Source organism: Carassius carassius, chromosome 2 (assembly GCF_963082965.1).
Source record: "Carassius carassius chromosome 2, fCarCar2.1, whole genome shotgun sequence".
Taxonomy (NCBI): Eukaryota; Metazoa; Chordata; class Actinopteri; order Cypriniformes; family Cyprinidae; genus Carassius; species Carassius carassius.
The window spans coordinates 50,058,205-50,078,204 of NC_081756.1; the positions used below are offsets into that span (position 1 = coordinate 50,058,205).

The 20,000-nt window shown below is 43.6% G+C and overlaps 2 protein-coding genes across 2 annotated transcripts in view; one reads left to right on the plus strand and one right to left on the minus strand.

Annotated features, from left to right (window-relative positions):
* The window catches only part of LOC132112256 (serine/threonine-protein phosphatase PP1-beta catalytic subunit), a 16,907-nt gene extending 13,878 nt beyond the window's left edge, over positions 1–3,029 (plus strand). Inside the window, exons 7-8 of the mRNA XM_059519752.1 lie at positions 2,362–2,496; positions 2,725–3,029. Of these exons, the coding sequence (XP_059375735.1) occupies positions 2,362–2,496; positions 2,725–2,829 (240 nt within the window). The 3' untranslated portion in view covers positions 2,830–3,029. The remainder of the gene's footprint in view (positions 1–2,361; positions 2,497–2,724) is intronic.
* Positions 3,030–16,988: 13,959 nt separating this feature from the next.
* Positions 16,989–20,000, minus strand: part of LOC132111784 (leucine rich adaptor protein 1-like) — a 10,164-nt gene continuing 7,152 nt past the window's right edge. The window contains exon 2 of the mRNA XM_059519381.1: positions 16,989–17,368. Within this exon, the coding sequence (XP_059375364.1) occupies positions 17,030–17,368 (339 nt within the window). The 3' untranslated portion in view covers positions 16,989–17,029. The remainder of the gene's footprint in view (positions 17,369–20,000) is intronic.

Genomic DNA, 20,000 nt, shown 5'->3' on the forward strand with positions numbered 1-20,000 from the left:
TGCGGTCACATGACCCACACACACACACACACTGCGGTCACATGACCCACACACACACACACACTGCGGTCACATGACCCACACACACACACACACTGCGGTCACATGACCCACACACACACACACTGCGGTCACATGACCCACACACACACACACTGCGGTCACATGACCCACACACACACACACACTGCGGTCACATGACACACACACACACTGCGGTCACATGATACACACACAAACACACACACTGCGGTCACATGACACACACACACACACACACACACACACACTGCGGTCACATGACACACACACACACACACACTGCGGTCACATGACCCACACACACACACACTGCGGTCACATGACCCACACACACACACACTGCGGTCACATGACCCACACACACACACACACTGCGGTCACATGACCCACACACACACACACACTGCGGTCACATGACCCACACACACACACACACACTGCGGTCACATGACCCACACACACACACACACACTGCGGTCACATGACCCACACACACACACACACACTGCGGTCACATGACCCACACACACACACTGCGGTCACATGACCCACACACACACACACACACTGCGGTCACATGACCCACACACACACACACACACTGCGGTCACATGACCCACACACACACACACACACACTGCGGTCACATGACCCCCACACACACACACACACTGCGGTCACATGACCCCCCCACACACACACACACACTGCGGTCACATGACCCACACACACACACACACACTGCGGTCACATGACCCACACACACACACACACACTGCGGTCACATGACCCACACACACACACACACTGCGGTCACATGACCCACACACACACACACACTGCGGTCACATGACCCACACACACACACACACACTGCGGTCACATGACCCCCACACACACACACACACTGCGGTCACATGACCCACACACACACACACACACACTGCGGTCACATGACCCACACACACACACACACACACACTGCGGTCACATGACCCACACACACACACACACACACACTGCGGTCACATGACCCACACACACACACACACTGCGGTCACATGACCCACACACACACACACACTGCGGTCACATGACCCACACACACACACACACTGCGGTCACATGACCCACACACACACACACACACTGCGGTCACATGACCCACACACACACACACACACTGCGGTCACATGACCCACACACACACACACACACTTGTGGTCACATGACCCACACACACACACACACACTTGTGGTCACATGACCCACACACACACACACACACTTGTGGTCACATGACCCACACACACACACACACACACACACACACACTGCGTGCGGTCACATGACCCCCATACACACACACAAACACACTGCGTGCGGTCACATGACCCCCACACACACACACACACACACTGCGTGCGGTCACATGACCCCCACACACACACACACACTGCGGTCACATGACCCACACACACACACTGCGGTCACATGACCCACACACACACACACACTGCGGTCACATGACCCACACACACACACACACACACTGCGGTCACATGACCCACACACACACACACACTGCGGTCACATGAACCACACACACACACACACACACACTGCGGTCACATGACCCACACACACACACACACACTGCGTGCGGTCACATGACCCCCACACACACACTGCGTGCGGTCACATGACCCCCACACACACACACACACTGCGTGCGGTCACATGACCCCCACACACACACACACACTGCGTGCGGTCACATGACCCCCACACACACACTGCGTGCGGTCACATGACCCCCACACACACACACACACTGCGTGCGGTCACATGACCCCCACACACACACACACACTGCGTGCGGTCACATGACCCCCACACACATTCACACACACTGCGTGCGGTCACATGACCCCCACACACACACACACACTGCGTGCGGTCACATGACCCCCACACACACACACACACACTGCGTGCGGTCACATGACCCCCACACACACACACACACTGCGTGCGGTCACATGACCCCCACACACACACACACACTGCGTGCGGTCACATGACCCCCACACACACACACACACTGCGTGCGGTCACATGACCCCCACACACACACACACACTGCGTGCGGTCACATGACCCCCACACACACACACACACTGCGTGCGGTCACATGACCCCCACACACACACACACACTGCGTGCGGTCACATGACCCCCACACACACACACACACACTGCGTGCGGTCACACAGACTGTGTTGGACTGGTTGGAGACGCTCTGCTGGTGTTTTGCAGGTGGTTGAAGACGGTTACGAGTTCTTCGCCAAACGGCAGCTGGTCACGTTGTTCTCGGCGCCCAATTACTGCGGAGAGTTCGACAACGCTGGAGGAATGATGAGCGTCGACGAGACCCTGATGTGCTCCTTCCAGGTCACATGATCTAACACAGCCTGTCCATCACAACACCAACAGAACAAACTTACTTTACTGTAAAATAAAAGGAAATGATGCTTGTTTTTCGGACCATTATAATGATTTTTTGCATTTTGATGACATCTTCGTGACAATTAGGACAATTGTAGATTATATGTATTCATAATTCTTCACAGTTGTGAAAGTGTTTGCGATGTTAAAGCTGTGCTCTTGCTGTATTCTCAGATCCTGAAGCCGTCGGAGAAGAAGGCCAAGTATCAGTATGGGGGGATGAACTCTGGGCGACCCGTGACTCCGCCCAGAACGGCCACGCCCCCTAAGAAACGCTGAAGAGGCGGAGCAACGACTCGTGCGTGATCTGGCATCAAGACTGTCTTGACAAATACATATGTAGTTAAAGAAGTCACGATTTTTTCTTCTTTTAAGGCTTATTTTAGTTTGCGTTTGGTTTGATTTGACCTTTTCTGAGTCTCACTGTGTGCTGCTTTGATTTGACTGTCGTTAACATCACGTTTCCCAGTGTTTGAACACTCGTTCTGGTCACACGTCAGGGCGCTTCACTTCTGCTTTTCCCCACTGCTCTGCGTCTTACAGGACATTGTACATTGACTAGGTGTTTTTGTAGTTAATCATTGCACTCTTCAGGTCTGTTTGAGTCAAACAGGTTCATAACATCTGGTTTTTCAGTAATAAAGTTTAACAAAGCTTTGAAGTGCCAGAATGTTTCGAAGCCTCTCTAATGACGTGTCTTCAAACAGTCTCCATTTATTATTTACTAAACTGTGTGCTTCACTGATGATGAAGAAGCAGAAGTGTGTCTGTATGTAGTTACACTGTTCTGTACGGAAAACAGTTCAAATGAAGAATAAAGAGATAAAAAAAGGTCATTGCAACTTTTCACACTTTTTTTAAATTTTTTTATATAAAGTTGGTTACCTTATTTTATTATTCCACCAGTGAATAGAAAATAATAAAGATAAAACCAAATATTGTTTTTTTTTTACTTTTTTTTTTCTGCAGATCTGAACTTTTTGTTCAAAATCCAAAAAAGAAAAAAAGATCAGAACTTTAAGAAGTCATCGTATATCTTTTATTTTATTCCGAGGTGGAAAAAAGCTTCCATAGCATTGGGTCGTAAAGTTGCATTTTGATTCTTGTAAGAGTTAATTATAATTAATTATTACTTGAACTGATATAAGGCAAAGGAGAATCCCACCGTCCTGAAGAAGAGCTGTAAGTATTCAGCACTTCATTAACAAAACCACTTGAAGTATGCAACATCAAAATATGGCTTATAAACTATGCATTATGTAACCAAAACTACAGATGAAACATTCACCAGTATTATAGTTTCTTATGGTCAAATGTGGTCTGACCTGACTAAGGTCTGTAATAACTGTTCTCACACACTCCGTGATGCTGTGTGCAGCAGGTGGCGCTGTTCTCCTGTGATCTGAGAGCTGAAGATCATGATCAAGATGATTTTACCAAGTGAGACAACATTTTGATTAACCAATCAGATTTGAAGAACCAGTTTAAGATTCTTTGAAGTTTATGCTTAAAATCACTGTTTGGTGCTTGTACATCAGTGTCATTCATCTATCATTTCCTCTGATTTTAGGGATTACTCATGGTTAGGGTTAGGTTTAGGTGTAGGGATATGGTCAAGAATATATTTTTGGAGTAAAATGTTGTTCCAGGGTCAACAAAATATGTTGACCTAGGAACACATCTAACTCAGCAAAATCAGGACGTGTGGATGACACGGATGTGAATCCATCAGTGGTTTTATGTCACAGTCTCATCACAGAGATTACCCAAGATGCACTGCAGGGAGCCGCCGGCCTGTGTCAGTCAAGATGTGTCTTGTTTTTGCTCTTTTGTTAACAGCGCTTGTTAGCAGCTGGAGGAATAAAGACACAGCAGACAGACTGGAGACGCAAATCTGACCTGAGACTGTGTTTGCATTGACCACATGCTTCAGAGAAACTCCTTCGGCAGAGCTGCGGTGCTTGTGATCTCTGAGCTCAATGTTTATCTCCACTCAGTCCAGTCGTATAATTCACAGACATAATGAGAGACGTTTGTGTGGAAGCCACGTCCACACTGACCCTGTTCACCGGCTGGTCCCTGGGATCCTGGCAGTCGTGTGAACGCTTGAGTGTGAGGAAAAAAACATCATTCAACTGAAGGTTTGATCTTAAACCGGTATCACTTCATATTGAAGAGTGAATATTAATGCTGGTTAATTTCTTATTAGTGATACTGAAGTAGTTTAAGTGATGAATCGTTTGTCAGCTGTCTGACGCATCAGTCGGATTGATTTTCACCTCATTAACCACAGTTCACTGATGAACTAGATCACATTAGGACTCTCACAACTCAACAATACTGATTAATATTAAGCAACACAATTAAATAATACAAAACAATAAAAAGCTGCTTATTATAGTTCATAAACTAATTTTAAAATGTACATCCGTTTCTATTTTAAGGATTATTGGTGTGATTTGTTTTAGAGCACTTTATTGATTCACATATAGTGTTACAGATTCACGCAAAAATGCTTTTTTTATTTTTATTATTTTTTTGTAACATCAATCTACTCCATAAGTCCGTGATAAAAGCAAAAAAACTAGATTGGTGAAATCTCTGTAAATGTATTGAAAAGAACGAAAACATCACACTGCGTCAGGATTGATGACTGATGCTTTGTTTCTGATGAAGTCTGATGAAGCATTAATGAATGATGATCAGAAGAGCTGTTCATGGAGGGATGGATGGATGGATGGAGGGATGGACAGACGGATGGATGGACGGAGGGATGGACAGACAGATGGATTGATGGGACATGAATGGACAGACAGATGAATTGGATGGACGGACGGATGGATGGATGAATGGACGGACGGATGAATGGATGGATGGACAGATGGAGGGATGGACAGACAGATGGATGGGACAGATGAATGGACGGACAGTTGGATGAATGGACAGACAGATGGAAGGATGGATGGACAGATGGAGGGATGGACGGACAGATGGATGGGACAGATAAATGGACAGACGGATGGATGAATGGAAGGATGGATGGACAGACAGATGGATGGGACAGATGAATGGATGGACGGACGGACGGACGGATGGATGAATGGACGTATGGATGGATGGATGGACAGATGGTGGGATGGACAGACAGATGGATGGGACAGATGAATGGACGGACAGTTGGATGAATGGACAGACAGATGGAAGGATGGATGGACAGATGGAGGGATGGACGGACAGATGGATGGGACAGATAAATGGACAGACGGATGGATGAATGGAAGGATGGATGGACAGACAGATGGATGGGACAGATGAATGGATGGACGGACGGATGGATGAATGGACGTATGGATGGATGGATGGACAGATGGTGGGATGGACAGACAGATGGATGGGACAGATGAATGGACGGACAAATGGATGAATGGACAGACAGATGGAAGGATGGATGGACAGATGGACGGACAGATGGATGGGACAGATAAATGGACAGACGGATGGATGAATGGAAGGATGGATGGACAGACAGATGGATGGGACAGATGAATGGATGGACGGACGGATGGATGAATGGACGTATGGATGGATGGATGGACAGATGGTGGGATGGACAGACAGATGGATGGGACAGATGAATGGACGGACAAATGGATGAATGGACAGACAGATGGATGGATGGATGGATGGAAGGATGGACAGATGGAGGGATGGACGGAGAGATGGAGGGATGGACAGACAGATGGATGGGACAGATGAATGGACAGACAGATGGATGAATGGACAGACAGATGGATGGATGGATGGATGGATGGAAGGATGGACAGATGGAGGGATGGAGGGATGGACGGAGAGGTGGATGGGACAGATGAATGGATGGATGGACAGATGGAGGGATGGACAGACAGATGGATGGGACAGATGAATGGACGGACGGATGGATGAATGGATGGAAATATGGATGGAGGGATGGATGAATGGAAGGATGAATGGACAGATGGATGGATGGAATGACGGATGAATATAAGGATGGATGATGGACGGATGTATGGATGGACAGATAGATGGATGGACGGATGAATGGCTGAATGGATGTATGGATGGACAGATGGACAGGTTAATAGTACAGACTTTTGAAGAAACGAGTGTGAAACACACATAACCACATGTTTCCACACAACAAGAAAGAGTGTGAGACGAGTTTTAAATCAAAACATCTGAACAATGAAAAAGAGCCTTTAATGGAGTCTTTCCTCTCTTTCTGCATGTTTTCTGTGTTTTCAAGCGTGAGTCCATGTGTCCGTATCTTGTTTTCAGCCTGAGGCTCGAGCCTCTGAAGCTGAAGCTTGTCACTGCCATGAGGTCAAAGGTCAGAGATAAGATAGGATGTTCTGATCGACACACACACACACACACACACACACACACAGACTGCTTCATGCATCCAGGCGAATTTAAACACATTTCCGTATGTTTAGATATTCATCTACTGATAGCCAAACATTGCAGGCATTTCACACATGAACTCACAATATGAAAGATGACATGCGATGACTTAAATTTATATATAACATTTTCCTAATCTGAATATTATAGTTTCAATTTATTTGCATGAACTTCTTGTGAAACCCTAATTAGTTTGATCTTTCTGATTTTCGTATTTGAGGAATTGACAAATTCATAAGTTTCATGTTTCTCATTCAGTCATCTTCAGTGTTTCATTGTGTTCGCACTTTTAACTGTTACGATAGAACACAAATATATAGTTCTTTAATAGGTATATTAATATTTATTGTAAATAATGTAGTTTCATATTCTACTGAAAACTGTTGTTAGATATTTTGCACTGACCTGCTGTAACATTCAACCCTTTCACATCATTACAGTCTTAGTCTCTGTTGAAGACTCTTACAAACATTAGTAGTAAACAAAGACTGTATAAAAACATGGACGTACTGCTAGCCATCGCCATCTTGGCACTGTGTCACTTATGGATATTCCAAAATGGGCAAAGAGGTGGGATGTGGGTGGAGCTAGTTGCTGAGACCACACCCACTTAGCTTGAGGACAGTGACAGCAGCGGCAATCCACCTGTCACTCAAGTGGCCACTCCCTTAATTATACAGAACTCAAAGGCTAAATGTAATTTAAATGGATGAGTTATAAAGAAAATCTATTACTTCATAGAGTGTCACATTCCACAAGTTGTCTTTGGCAGACTGACTTCAATGTACAGGTGCTGGTCATATAATTAGAATATCATCAAAATTTTGATTTATTTCACTAATTCCATTCAAAAAGTGAAACTTGAAATATATCAGTCTGTGTGTAATGAATGAATATAATATACAAATGTTTATTTCTTTTAATTTTGATGATTATATATTATATATTACTAGCTTGCTATATTCTTTTTCTATTCAATCTGTTTTCTTTGTATTTATTATATTATTTAAAAGCCCTTGCTACGTGTACTGTGTTAAGCTAACTGAGACTTGTTATAGCACTTATATATCATTGCTCTTTTTGTTGTTTTTGATTGCTTCCACTGTCCTCATTTGTAAGTCGCTTTGGATAAAAGCTTCTGATAAATGTATAAATGTTAATGTACATTATTATAACTGACAACTAAGGAAAATCCCAAATTCAGTATCTCAGAAAATTAGAATATTGTGAAAAGGTTCAATATTTAAGACATTTGGTGCCACACTCTTATCAACTAATTAACTCAAAACACCTGTAAAGGCCTTTAAATTGTCTCTCAGTCTAGTTCTGTAGGCTACACAATCATGGGGAAGACTGCTGACTTGACAGTTGTCCAAAAGACGACCATTGACACCTTGCACAAGGAGGGCAAGACACAAAAGGTCATTGCAAAAGCGGCTGACTGTTCACAGAGCTCTGTGTCCAAACAGATTAATAGAGAGGAGAAGGGAAGAAAAAGATGTGGTAGAAAAAAACTGTTCAAGCAATAGGGATAACTGCACCCTGGAGAGGATTGTGCAACAAAACCCATTCAAAAATGTGGGGGAGATTCACAAAGAGTGGACTGCAGCTGGAGTCAGTGCTTCAAGAACCACTACACACAGACGTATGCAAGACATGGGTTTCAGCTGTCGCACTCCTTGTGTCAAGCCACTCATGAACAACAGACAGCATCAGAACCGTCTCGCTTCAAAAAGGACTGGACTGCTGCTGAGGGGTCCACTGTGTTTTCTGAGGTCCAAGGTCAACACAGCCGTAAACCAGGAAGTTTTAGAGCAATTCATGCTTCCTGCTGCTGACAGGACTTGGCCCCAACAGGACTTGGCACCTGCACACACTGCCAAAGCTACCAGTACCTGGCTTAAGGACCATGGTATCCCTGTTCTTAATTGGCCAGCAAACTCGCCTGACCCTAACCCCATAGAAAATGATTGTGATCATCTTCACCTTTGTCACAAAAAATCGTATTTGCTTCCTTTTTTCCCTTTCACATGTCTCAGTAATCAACATAAATTATATATTTTAAATCTTAAAACCTCTAAATTCATCCTGTGAAAACCATTTTGTAATTGGACGCTGCGTTACCATGGAAATCGTACTTTAAAATATTTTAGCGGGCTCCTCCTCCTTAGTGGGAGGTGTCATAATTGATACATTTGTGACAGAAAAATGCATCAAAAAATTAAATGGAGTTTGAATGGCACTGTTTGTGGTATAACGCCTAAACAAATTTACATAGGATCCTAACATTTTTTTTTTTATCAACTTCAAATTTGGAACACAACTTATTTAGACATATGGCTTTAATTTTATAGCAATTTTGGATTAAAACATATTTTATAAATACAGTAAATTTAAACTTCTACAACTTTTTTATGCTTTCATTTTTTTTAAATGATTTCTCTTCTGCAATAACTTGCAGATTGCCTTCTTTAAAAAGAGACCAACCTACTAGTACGAATTGTGTACTTTCACATCTATGTTCAAGGAGGGCGGGTTAAATAGTACAATGACCTCTTAAATACAAAAAGATCAAGGGAATTATGATTTCTAACCCCTTTAACTAATTAAATAGATTAAGGGATTAAATCAATTTAAATACTTTACATACAAGTTTCAGTAGAATTGCCATTTTATACTTTTTATTATTGTCCTTATTTAATTGAAATGAACATGCAGTTAAGTGCCTAAAACATTACATTCAGTTCACACCAAAGTATGTTCTTTTAAAGTAGAATATTTCTGTAATAAATACTCTTCTTAAAGGTATGGTAAAATGTACTTCTTTTCCACAAAGGAAGCACAAATCTGAATATTATGGGCAACTGCCCCCATATAGAGGTACATGAATGCTTGGTTTGGGCCCTGTTACTTCAGCCTGAGGTGGAAGAGATAACCTTTTCAAATTAAAAGATAACTATATATATATATATATAGTTGCGCAGCACAGAATCAGATGTGACACATTCTGATCCATTCAGACGAAGCTTCACACTCACGTCACGATCAGTTCAGACGTGAGAACAGAGATCAGTTCCTCTTCAGCGGACAGACTGGAATTCCTGCTATGAGACTCAACACACGCACACACAAACACACACACACACAGACACTCACGCAAGCGCGCGCACACACACACACACACACACACAGAGACACTCACGCACACACACACACACACACACAGAGACACTCACGCACACACAGACACTCACGCAAGCGCGCACACAAACACACACACACACAGACACTCACGCAAGCGCGCACACACACACACACACACACACACAGAGACACTCACGCACACACACACACACACAGAGACACTCACGCACACACAGACACTCACGCAAGCGCGCACACAAACACACACACACACACACACACACACACACACAGAGACACTCACGCACACACAGACACTCACGCAAGCGCACACACACACACACACACACACACACAGAGACACTCACGCACACACACAGACACTCACGCAAGCGCGCACACACACACACACACACACACACAGAGACACTCACGCACACACACACACACACACACACACACACATACACACACACACACAGACACTCACGCAAGCGCACACACACACACACACACACACACAGAGAGAGACACTCACGCACACACACACACACACACAGAAAATTACGCAGACACACACACACACACAGACACTCACGCACACACACACACACACAGACACTCACGCAAGCGCACACACACACACACACAGACACTCACGCAAGCGCACACACACACACACACACACACACAGAGACACTCACGCACACACACACACACACAGAAAATTACGCAGACACACACACACACACAGACACTCACGCACACACACACACACACACAGAGACACTCACGCAAGCGCGCACACACACACAGACACTCACGCACACACACACACACACACAGAGACACTCACGCAAGCGCGCACACACACAGAGACACTCACGCGCACACACACACACACACACACAGACACTTACGCACACACGCAGACGCACACACGCACACACACACACACACAGGGGCAGGGGAGAGGTTAGGGCTTGATGAGGAAGAGGGGACCCGGAAAGTGATTTTTTACAGAAAGGGAAATAATGTGTCATGCAGGCGCGTCGTTAGACATGGGCATCAGCTGTTTTATTATAGCCCCGGATGTAAAAAAAATTTAATTTATTGATAATTATTATCTTTTTTTTAATAATTTGTATTAATTTAAAAAAATGACCGGGTCTTTTAATCTATCCTTCGGAATCAATCATGTATTAAAGACGATTAAAATGTGTTCAAGCAGATCAAAGTTACTATGGTTACAGCTTAGAGTGCGCGCCTGAGGAGAAAGAGCTTTGGGCTTTACTGTCATTGTTGTTTGTGGCTTCTGGTGGTAGCTATGGACATTAGACACTTTTTAAAAAGTAAAATAAGGAGACAAGAAGAGTTATCTACTGGCGCCGTTCCTTCATCATTAAGCTCAGGTCGGTGAAGGCTCTTTAGCAAACCCTGGTCTAACGTACCTAGCCCTGTACTTACTGTGGTATTAATGCAGAACAACATGTACTGTATATATAAAGTACGTGGGACCTTACTATTTCGCCTATAACTAATCCATTTTGTGAGCCATAATCCGTTTCTCGTGAAGAATGTAGATGAAGTAGCCTATACATCTGATTTGGCGATTGAAACACGATGTGTAAATTAACGTTATTCCCCTCAGATGGATAGCTAGCTAGAATACCAGGGGCCGTATTACAGAAAGAGTCTAAGATAGGATTTTCCCCAATTGGTATTACCGAAGCAAATACTAAATAACTTTAGGAATCATTTCTTGCTTCATTCTTTTTATTTCAGGTTAGGAGATCGTAACATCGCTAGCATCAACTTTTCTGTCTGATAGGCTACAGCAACCGATGTCACTTTTCTCATCTCGCGAGACGCGAGCTAAACGGCTTTTAATCGCTGTTTTGCTGCCGTTTTTTTAATGAAACATACAGTGAAAATGGAGAATTAACAACAACTCATTCATTGTTTCATTCCTATCATTGAACTTTAAGTCAGGTGACTATGGTGCGTTCACATCGGACGCGTCGCGAATAGCGCGTCAGGCGCGAGTGATTTTTATGTTTATGTCAATGAATGCACAGGAGCCTGCTTGCTGCTGTCACGTGGTGAAGTGACACAGTTTATAATGTTATATTATGTTTGGCCTCAATAAATTATTTTGTAATATGACTAAAATGCCTCGTGTGGTTCTAATGCACAACAAAGCAAATCTTTCACATAAAAACTCTTTATGATTTTAATATATGAGAGATACTCATTTTGTATTGAATGCTATTTATTCCATATATATTCTAGATTATTTGAAACATTATTATTTGAATGTAAAGACAACAAACACTTAATGTATAAGAACAAAAAAAAAAAATCACAGGACAGGTTTCACTTTTGGAGGCTGGCTCCATTTATTATCAAAACAAAAATAAATGACAGATTAGGTGGTGTCAAGGAAGGAGGCAGAGACGATGATTATTTATTTGTGTTTCAGTGAATAGCTGTTACAGTTCTACAAAAAAAGCATTCTATCTTTTTACCTATCATTTAAAATGCTACAAAAAATGCACCTGAATGCTGTAAAAGAAGTGTTTAATGCTCAACGCTTCCAAGTTACCAAAAGCGCGCGGGGGGGGGGGGGGGGGGGGGGTCTGGGCTAAGCCCCCAATGTATCAAGACCCTAGCAACGCCCCTGGTGTCATGAAGATCTTCTTTTAAGTCACTTAAGTGGCCATTATTTCATTAACATTTTCGAATCTGCATGAACAGTCATCTCAAATATTTGCCGTAGACTTTGCTTCAGTGTGTGAAATGTCAGTGATGTTGAAGAGCAGCGCTGGTGTCTCAGACAGTCACACACACTGATCCTGAAGAGACGTGACACGACCAGAAGGAAGTGCTGATGTGTGCAGCAGCTGAAGAGCGCTTGATATGTGTAACTCTAGATGACGGAGCCGCAGGGGCTTTTCTCATCCACACAATGTGGCTTTGTGCTGCTGTGCTCCTCAAACACACTGCTAAGACAGCCATAACACACACACACACACACACACACACACTTGTGTTTTATGAGTTCATTCCATAGGCGTGATGGTTTTTAAAATGCATAAAGTATTTCACCTCGCAACTAAACCTAACCCTCACACAAAACTACATTATTAAGTTTTTTTTTATATATTGGAAACATTACATTTTAAAAGTAATGCATTACAATACTGTGTTACTCCATTATAAAATCACTAATTATGTATCTTATACTCTTTCTAGAAAGTAATGCAGTTTTTGTGTTCCTTCTTGCACCTGGCAGGGGTTCAACACATGAGCTGATGTGGATCTGTGAGGATTGAAGACACTACTCCAAATAATAACCTATAGCAGATCTATACAGGTGGAGCTGGGGAAGGTGGAGGGTTTCAGAGGAGCACTGGAAGCATCCTGCAAAATATTCTAGTGAATGTTAACCACAGATTTGGTTATGCAACATGAACCAATCAGCTTATAGCAAGTAGTTTAATCCTGTCAATGTCATCAGTTACAACCCATAAGCCTGTGCCATCTAGAGTTTCATGACAGAACTTGGCATTTAAACTAATACATTGTTTTTTTTTCCTCAGAAAGCTCTTGAACAGATGAATCAGTCTCTTCCTGTTCATCCGGTGTTTGTAGTCGAGCGTCGGCTGCCTAAAAGCTGTTTGATGCCGAGTGTCAAAGTGAATCTATGATGTGAAGTTCTGATAATGTGTGTGTGTGTGTGTGTGTGTGTGTGTGTCAGATACTGAGATCCAGTTCAACATGTTTGAACAAAGAAGCTTCAGATGATCTTTCCATAGTTCACCTTCATGATTAACGTCACAGATATTCTTAATCAGAAACCAGATATTTATCCAGTTAACTAGAGATAAACAAGTTTGTGTTTGAGGTGCTGTTCCACATGTGTGTGGTTTGACCAGTTAACACAGGAGTTTATCTGATCTGGAAGCAGCTCCTTCCATGTTTGTGCCAACAGACAGCAGACGAACGCAAAGTGATGCAAAGCATCTCGTCATCATAATCATAATCATGTGCTTCAGTGTGCAAAACAAGAGAGAACAGAAGCGTTTTCCTAAAAAAACATGCCCATACTTTCTGGATTCCCATTATAACAGCTTGAGATGCCATCCACAGTTCACAGCCCAAGTTACTTTTCAAAAGCTGAGCTGATTTCTAGCTGACATGTTGTCCTTAAACTGATGTCTAAGTAAAAAATTATAATAAAACACCCAAAGATGTACCTCTGGTGTACACAGGCACAGAAATAAAGGGTACAAAAGAGTGTTTTGCCTTAGAAAAACCAAAATCTCTGTATTATTATTGTGAAAATCATTTCATAATCAGAAGAACATTATGTTTCCTCTGTTCCCATTTTCCATCAGCAGTGTGTCGCCATACTACACACACAATACGCTTCATTTTTCATTTGTATTGTACTACACACTGACAACTAGTAAAAATAAACATGCTTTTTTTTAAATTTCATGTCAATTTTTTCAACTATTTTGATATCTTCCAAATCAGTCTCTGTAGAGAAAGTTCTGTAGAAACAGATTTATTTTTCTTTTGTTTTCTGTCAGAGCTCTGTAATCTGTCAGGAGTCGTGAAGGGACTGCTGTGTGTCTGCAGATGGACTGAACTGTGCTTATATTCATGTGTAATCACTGCAGTAAAACTGAACACGTTCACTGTTTCAGCACACACACACACACACACACACACAGATTTAACAAGCGTTCTGTTCTCCATGATAACGCTGATTTCAGTCAAGCTCAGCTTACACAGTAGCTCTGTCATTACATGGGGACTTCTGAGGCATGATGGGAAACCTGTCCGAGTGTCATCAGACTACAGTCTGTCTGAACCTAACGCTTTAAAGCAAGCAAAGACTTGATGATAAAACGAGGAAACATCCCAGTGTTGAGCCAAGACTAGTTAATCTCCCAGAGCTTCTTTACATCTAATATCTCCAGTCTAATAATCATGTAAGGAATGTGCTAAAACATGCTAGCAATGTTCAGACAAGTCAGCATTGAGTTAAACGTGTCTTTCACGTTAAAACATGTTTGCAAATCTATAAAACATGCTAGCAATGCAGATGACGCAACATTAAAATCTTCAGCTTCAAATGTTTAAAGCTACTACTTATTCAGACGGTTTAGTCAGGCTTTCTCAAGCCAACATCGAAGTCTTTTCTCTGGTTTTATCATCTGCTGCAGATCTCCAGCGTTCAGCTGTTTATGACGGTGATGCTTTATGAGCGTCAGAGTTTCACATATTGTGTAAATGAGTTATTATCCTAGCGTGGTGTCTGCTAAAGACGTGCCAGCAGCATCAAACGTGTCTTTATGTCTGTCAGCGTGGGCAGGCGTCATGAATAGATGGAGTCACGCAGATATGAATCTGCTGCATTGACTGAACTCGACTCTTTGTGTAGTGAATCAATGAGACTCTGTGCACGAAGAACTGAACCACATTATCTCTAAATGAGAACATAGCACTTTCAAAGTTACATGTTTGGACATCTTTAACGTTTGTGCTTCGTCACTGATCACTGTTCTTCAGTGGTGTGTTGTGTGTAAATCCTCTCTCAGTCGCTTGTATTAATTCAGTTTTATTTCACATTAAAACATTTCGTTAAAACACTCTGTGCTTAACACAGACGGACAAAATAAGTCACAATGTATTACGACATTTCCCCAAAAACAAAGTTAAAAATGAACAATAAATTAGGAGTTTTGAATCACTCAAGCACACAGAAAGAAACAAATGAAATAGCAGCACAAATAACCACCGCCACAAACACGTCGATTCATCCCCAACACAAGACAAAACTGCACAGGAGCGTCTGCTACAGATCTGGAGAACATCTGATAGACGTCTTTCAGAAGTCACTTATGCATCTTCTAAACCTCTGTTTGTCATCTGATAGGAAAGTGTTTCAGATGAGCAGAAACTCTTAAAAACACGTCTGGCAGATGTAATGCAGACCTACAACAGACGTCTCTCAGATGTACGTGTGCTAAAAGCATGCTGACATTACAGTTCTGTAAACATCGTACCGGTGTTAAAAAACAGTTACTCAATTCACATGAAAACGTCACAGATTCCAGTAAGAACAATCTCATTATCGCAGTGAAGATTTAAACCTGAATGAAGCGTTAAAGAGTCGTTAACTAGCTTTGGCATGAGCAGGGATTGCACTTCACCAGTTCACACCTGAGCAGAGCACCGACAGCCGTCGATGTAAACGTGAGGAATTAGCCTGCTAGCATTAGCATGGGAGCGAGAACACTCACAGACGCAGGCAAAACAAGTTTTGACTCCCCAAGACTTCATTTTGCATCTGTAGTAAATGTATCTAGACTTAAGGATGTTCAGACGTTTGTGTTGGAAAACCAGATTAAATCAGACATTTAATTCCACGACTTGGAGACTTCGTGATTTAAGACCTTTTCAAACCTGATTTGTGAAACTGTGAATTAAGACTCTCTAAGACCCGAAGAAACTCGAAGCCATTTGATTTCAGTCTGCTAATGGAGACGGTCCCGGAGAATGTAGATCTGCAGAACATCACTAAACTGAGTTTGAACTAAATTCAGCTTTCAGACTGGATTGAGTGAGTGTGAACGCAGCAAACGGACCACACCATCGACTCGAGCTGGATTCTCACACACATTTAAGACAAAGGGTTGAACAGATTATCTGTTCAGTAATCGGTTTCAAGGATCAGTCTGGTTTTTTGAAAGCACTGTTTCCTACTGCAAGTCAAACCCAAACTTCATTGACTTGAAGAAACTTCTCCGTTCCCTTTAGAACGAGAAGCGTGAGCTTGGATCTGGGTCGGATGTCTTTATTCAGGCACACGTTAGTGTTATGCGAAGCAGTAGTACTCGTCGGTGTCCACGCGAGGCCGTGGAGGAGATCTGGTGAAGGTCTCGTGGTCTGAGAGGTCTGCGGGCGAGGAGCGATCGAGGTCGTCCTCTCCGAGCGTGTCCAGATAACTGCCCAGCGAGATCCCGTCCAGTCCGTCGCTGCAGGAGCCGCGCTCTGACTCCGCTCCGTCTGATAGGCTGCACAAGCTGTCCGTCACGCTGCCCTCGCGGCTGGCCCCGCCCCCATGCTCCTCCAGCACCCAGCGGAGCGACTCGATGCCCTCGTTGATGGACAGCAGCTGACGCATCAGTGTGACATCGATTGAGCGCAGATGAGCCTGCGATCGAGACACACGTCAGAAACACTGCAACAGCTGCATTTATATGATCAAAAACAGTGATCATTTACATGTGAAATAGGATTTGCTGCTCAAGAAACATTTCTGATTATTACCAATTATTATGTTTTTGGTTTAAACTCAGGATATTAATCTCTTTTCTGTGTTTATGAACACAAGTGCAGTCAAACGCATGCAAAACATCTTAGCAAGTAAATAAAGCGAATGCAAATCGTGTCAGACGTGAACAGGAGCGACTGAAACAAAAACCATCTGATCAGATCCCGCCGACAGACCATAATACTGCCACTGTTCCCCACAGCAACAGCCGTCTGTACCCACACACACACACACAGTCCTTATCCAAATAAAGGCCAGCTGTGTGTTACAGGAACAGTCCAGTGATTCATGAACTCTCAGTTCAGACCCAAACGACGCTCACGCTGCTCTCTTCCAGACGATGAACACAACACACCGTGACTTTAGTGAAGTCCGCATGGTTTGAACTGATGATGGGTGATCATTCTGAGAGAACTGTCCCTTTAAGAGCGATCAATACTGACACACTTTCTGTATCTAATGCTCTGATCAACACTGAGATGAAAGGCTAACTGTCTCTGTCTGTGTGTGTGTGTGTGTGTCTCTCTTTCTGTGCGTGTCTCTCTCTTTCTGTGTGTGTCTCTCTCTTTCTGTGTGTGTGTCTCTCTTTCTGTGTGTGTGTCTCTCTGTGTGTGTGTGTCGCTCTGTCGCTCTCTCTGTGTGTGTGTGTCGCTCTCTCTGTGTGTGTGTGTCGCTCTCTCTGTGTGTGTGTCGCTCTCTGTGTGTGTGTGTGTGTGTGTGTGTGTCGCTCTCTCTGTGTGTGTGTGTGTGTGTGTGTCGCTCTCTCTGTGTGTGTCTCTCTCTGAGTGTGTGTGTCTCTCTCTTTCTGTGTGTGTCTCTCTCTGAGTGTGTGTGTCTCTCTGTGTGTGTGTCGCTCTGTGTGTGTGTGTGTGTGTGTGTCTCTCTCTTTCTGTGTGTGTGTCTCTCTCTTTCTGTGTGTGTGTCTCTCTCTTTCTGTGTGTGTGTCTCTCTCTTTCTGTGTGTGTGTCTCTCTCTTTCTGTGTGTGTGTCTCTCTCTTTCTGTGTGTGTGTCTCTCTCTTTCTGTGTGTGTGTCTCTCTCTTTCTGTGTGTGTGTCTCTCTCTTTCTGTGTGTGTGTCTCTCTCTTTCTGTGTGTGTGTCTCTCTCTTTCTGTGTGTGTGTGTGTCTCTTTCTGTGTGTGTGTCTCTCTCTTTCTGTGTGTGTGTGTGTCTCTTTCTGTGTGTGTGTGTGTCTCTTTCTGTGTGTGTGTGTGTCTCTTTCTGTGTGTGTGTGTGTCTCTTTCTGTGCGTGTGTCGCTCTCTCTGTGTGTGTGTGTCGCTCTCTCTGTGTGTGTGTGTGTGTGTCGCTCTCTCTGTGTGTGTGTGTGTGTCGCTCTCTCTCTGTGTGTGTGTGTCGCTCTCTCTCTGTGTGTGTGTGTCGCTCTCTCTCTGTGTGTGTGTGTCGCTCTCTGTGTGTGTGTGTGTCGCTCTCTGTGTGTGTGTGTGTGTGTCGCTCTCTGTGTGTGTGTGTGTGTCGCTCTCTTTTTGTGTGTGTCTGTCGCTCTCTTTTTGTGTGTGTCGCTCTCTTTCTGTGTGTGTCTCTCGCTTTCTGTGTGTGTGTCTCTCACTTTCTGTGTGTGTGTCTCTCACTTTCTGTGTGTGTGTCTCTCTTTCTGTGTGTGTGTCTCTCTCTTTCTGTGTGTGTGTCTCTCTCTTTCTGTGTGTGTGTCTCTCTCTTTCTGTGTGTGTGTCTCTCTCTTTCTGTGTGTGTGTCTCTCTCTTTCTGTGTGTGTGTCTCTCTCTTTCTGTGTGTGTGTCTCTCTCTTTCTGTGTGTGTGTGTCTCTCTCTGTGTGTGTGTGTCTCTCTCTGTGTGTGTGTGTCTCTCTCTGAGTGTGTGTGTCTCTCTCTTTCTGTGTGTGTGTCTCTTTCTGTGTGTGTGTCTCTCTCTGTGTGTGTGTGTCTCTCTCTTTCTGTGTGTGTGTCTCTCTCTTTCTGTGTGTGTGTCTCTCTCTTTCTGTGTGTGTGTCTCTCTCTTTCTGTGTGTGTGTCTCTCTCTTTCTGTGTGTGTGTCTCTCTCTTTCTGTGTGTGTGTCTCTCTCTTTCTGTGTGTGTCTCTCTCTTTCTGTGTGTGTCTCTCTCTTTCTGTGTGTGTGTCTCTCTCTTTCTGTGTGTGTGTCTCTCTCTTTCTGTGTGTGTGTCTCTCTCTTTCTGTGTGTGTGTCTCTCTCTTTCTGTGTGTGTGTCTCTCTCTTTCTGTGTGTGTGTCTCTCTCTTTCTGTGTGTGTGTCTCTCTCTGAGTGTGTGTGTCTCTCTCTTTCTGTGTGTGTGTCTCTCTCTTTCTGTGTGTGTGTCTCTCTCTTTCTGTGTGTGTGTGTCTCTCTCTTTCTGTGTGTGTGTCTCTCTCTTTCTGTGTGTGTGTCTCTCTCTTTCTGTGTGTGTGTCTCTCTCTTTCTGTGTGTGTGTCTCTCTCTGAGTGTGTGTGTCTCTCTCTTTCTGTGTGTGTCTCTCTCTTTCTGTGTGTGTGTCTCTCTCTGAGTGTGTGTGTCTCTCTCTGAGTGTGTGTGTCTCTCTCTT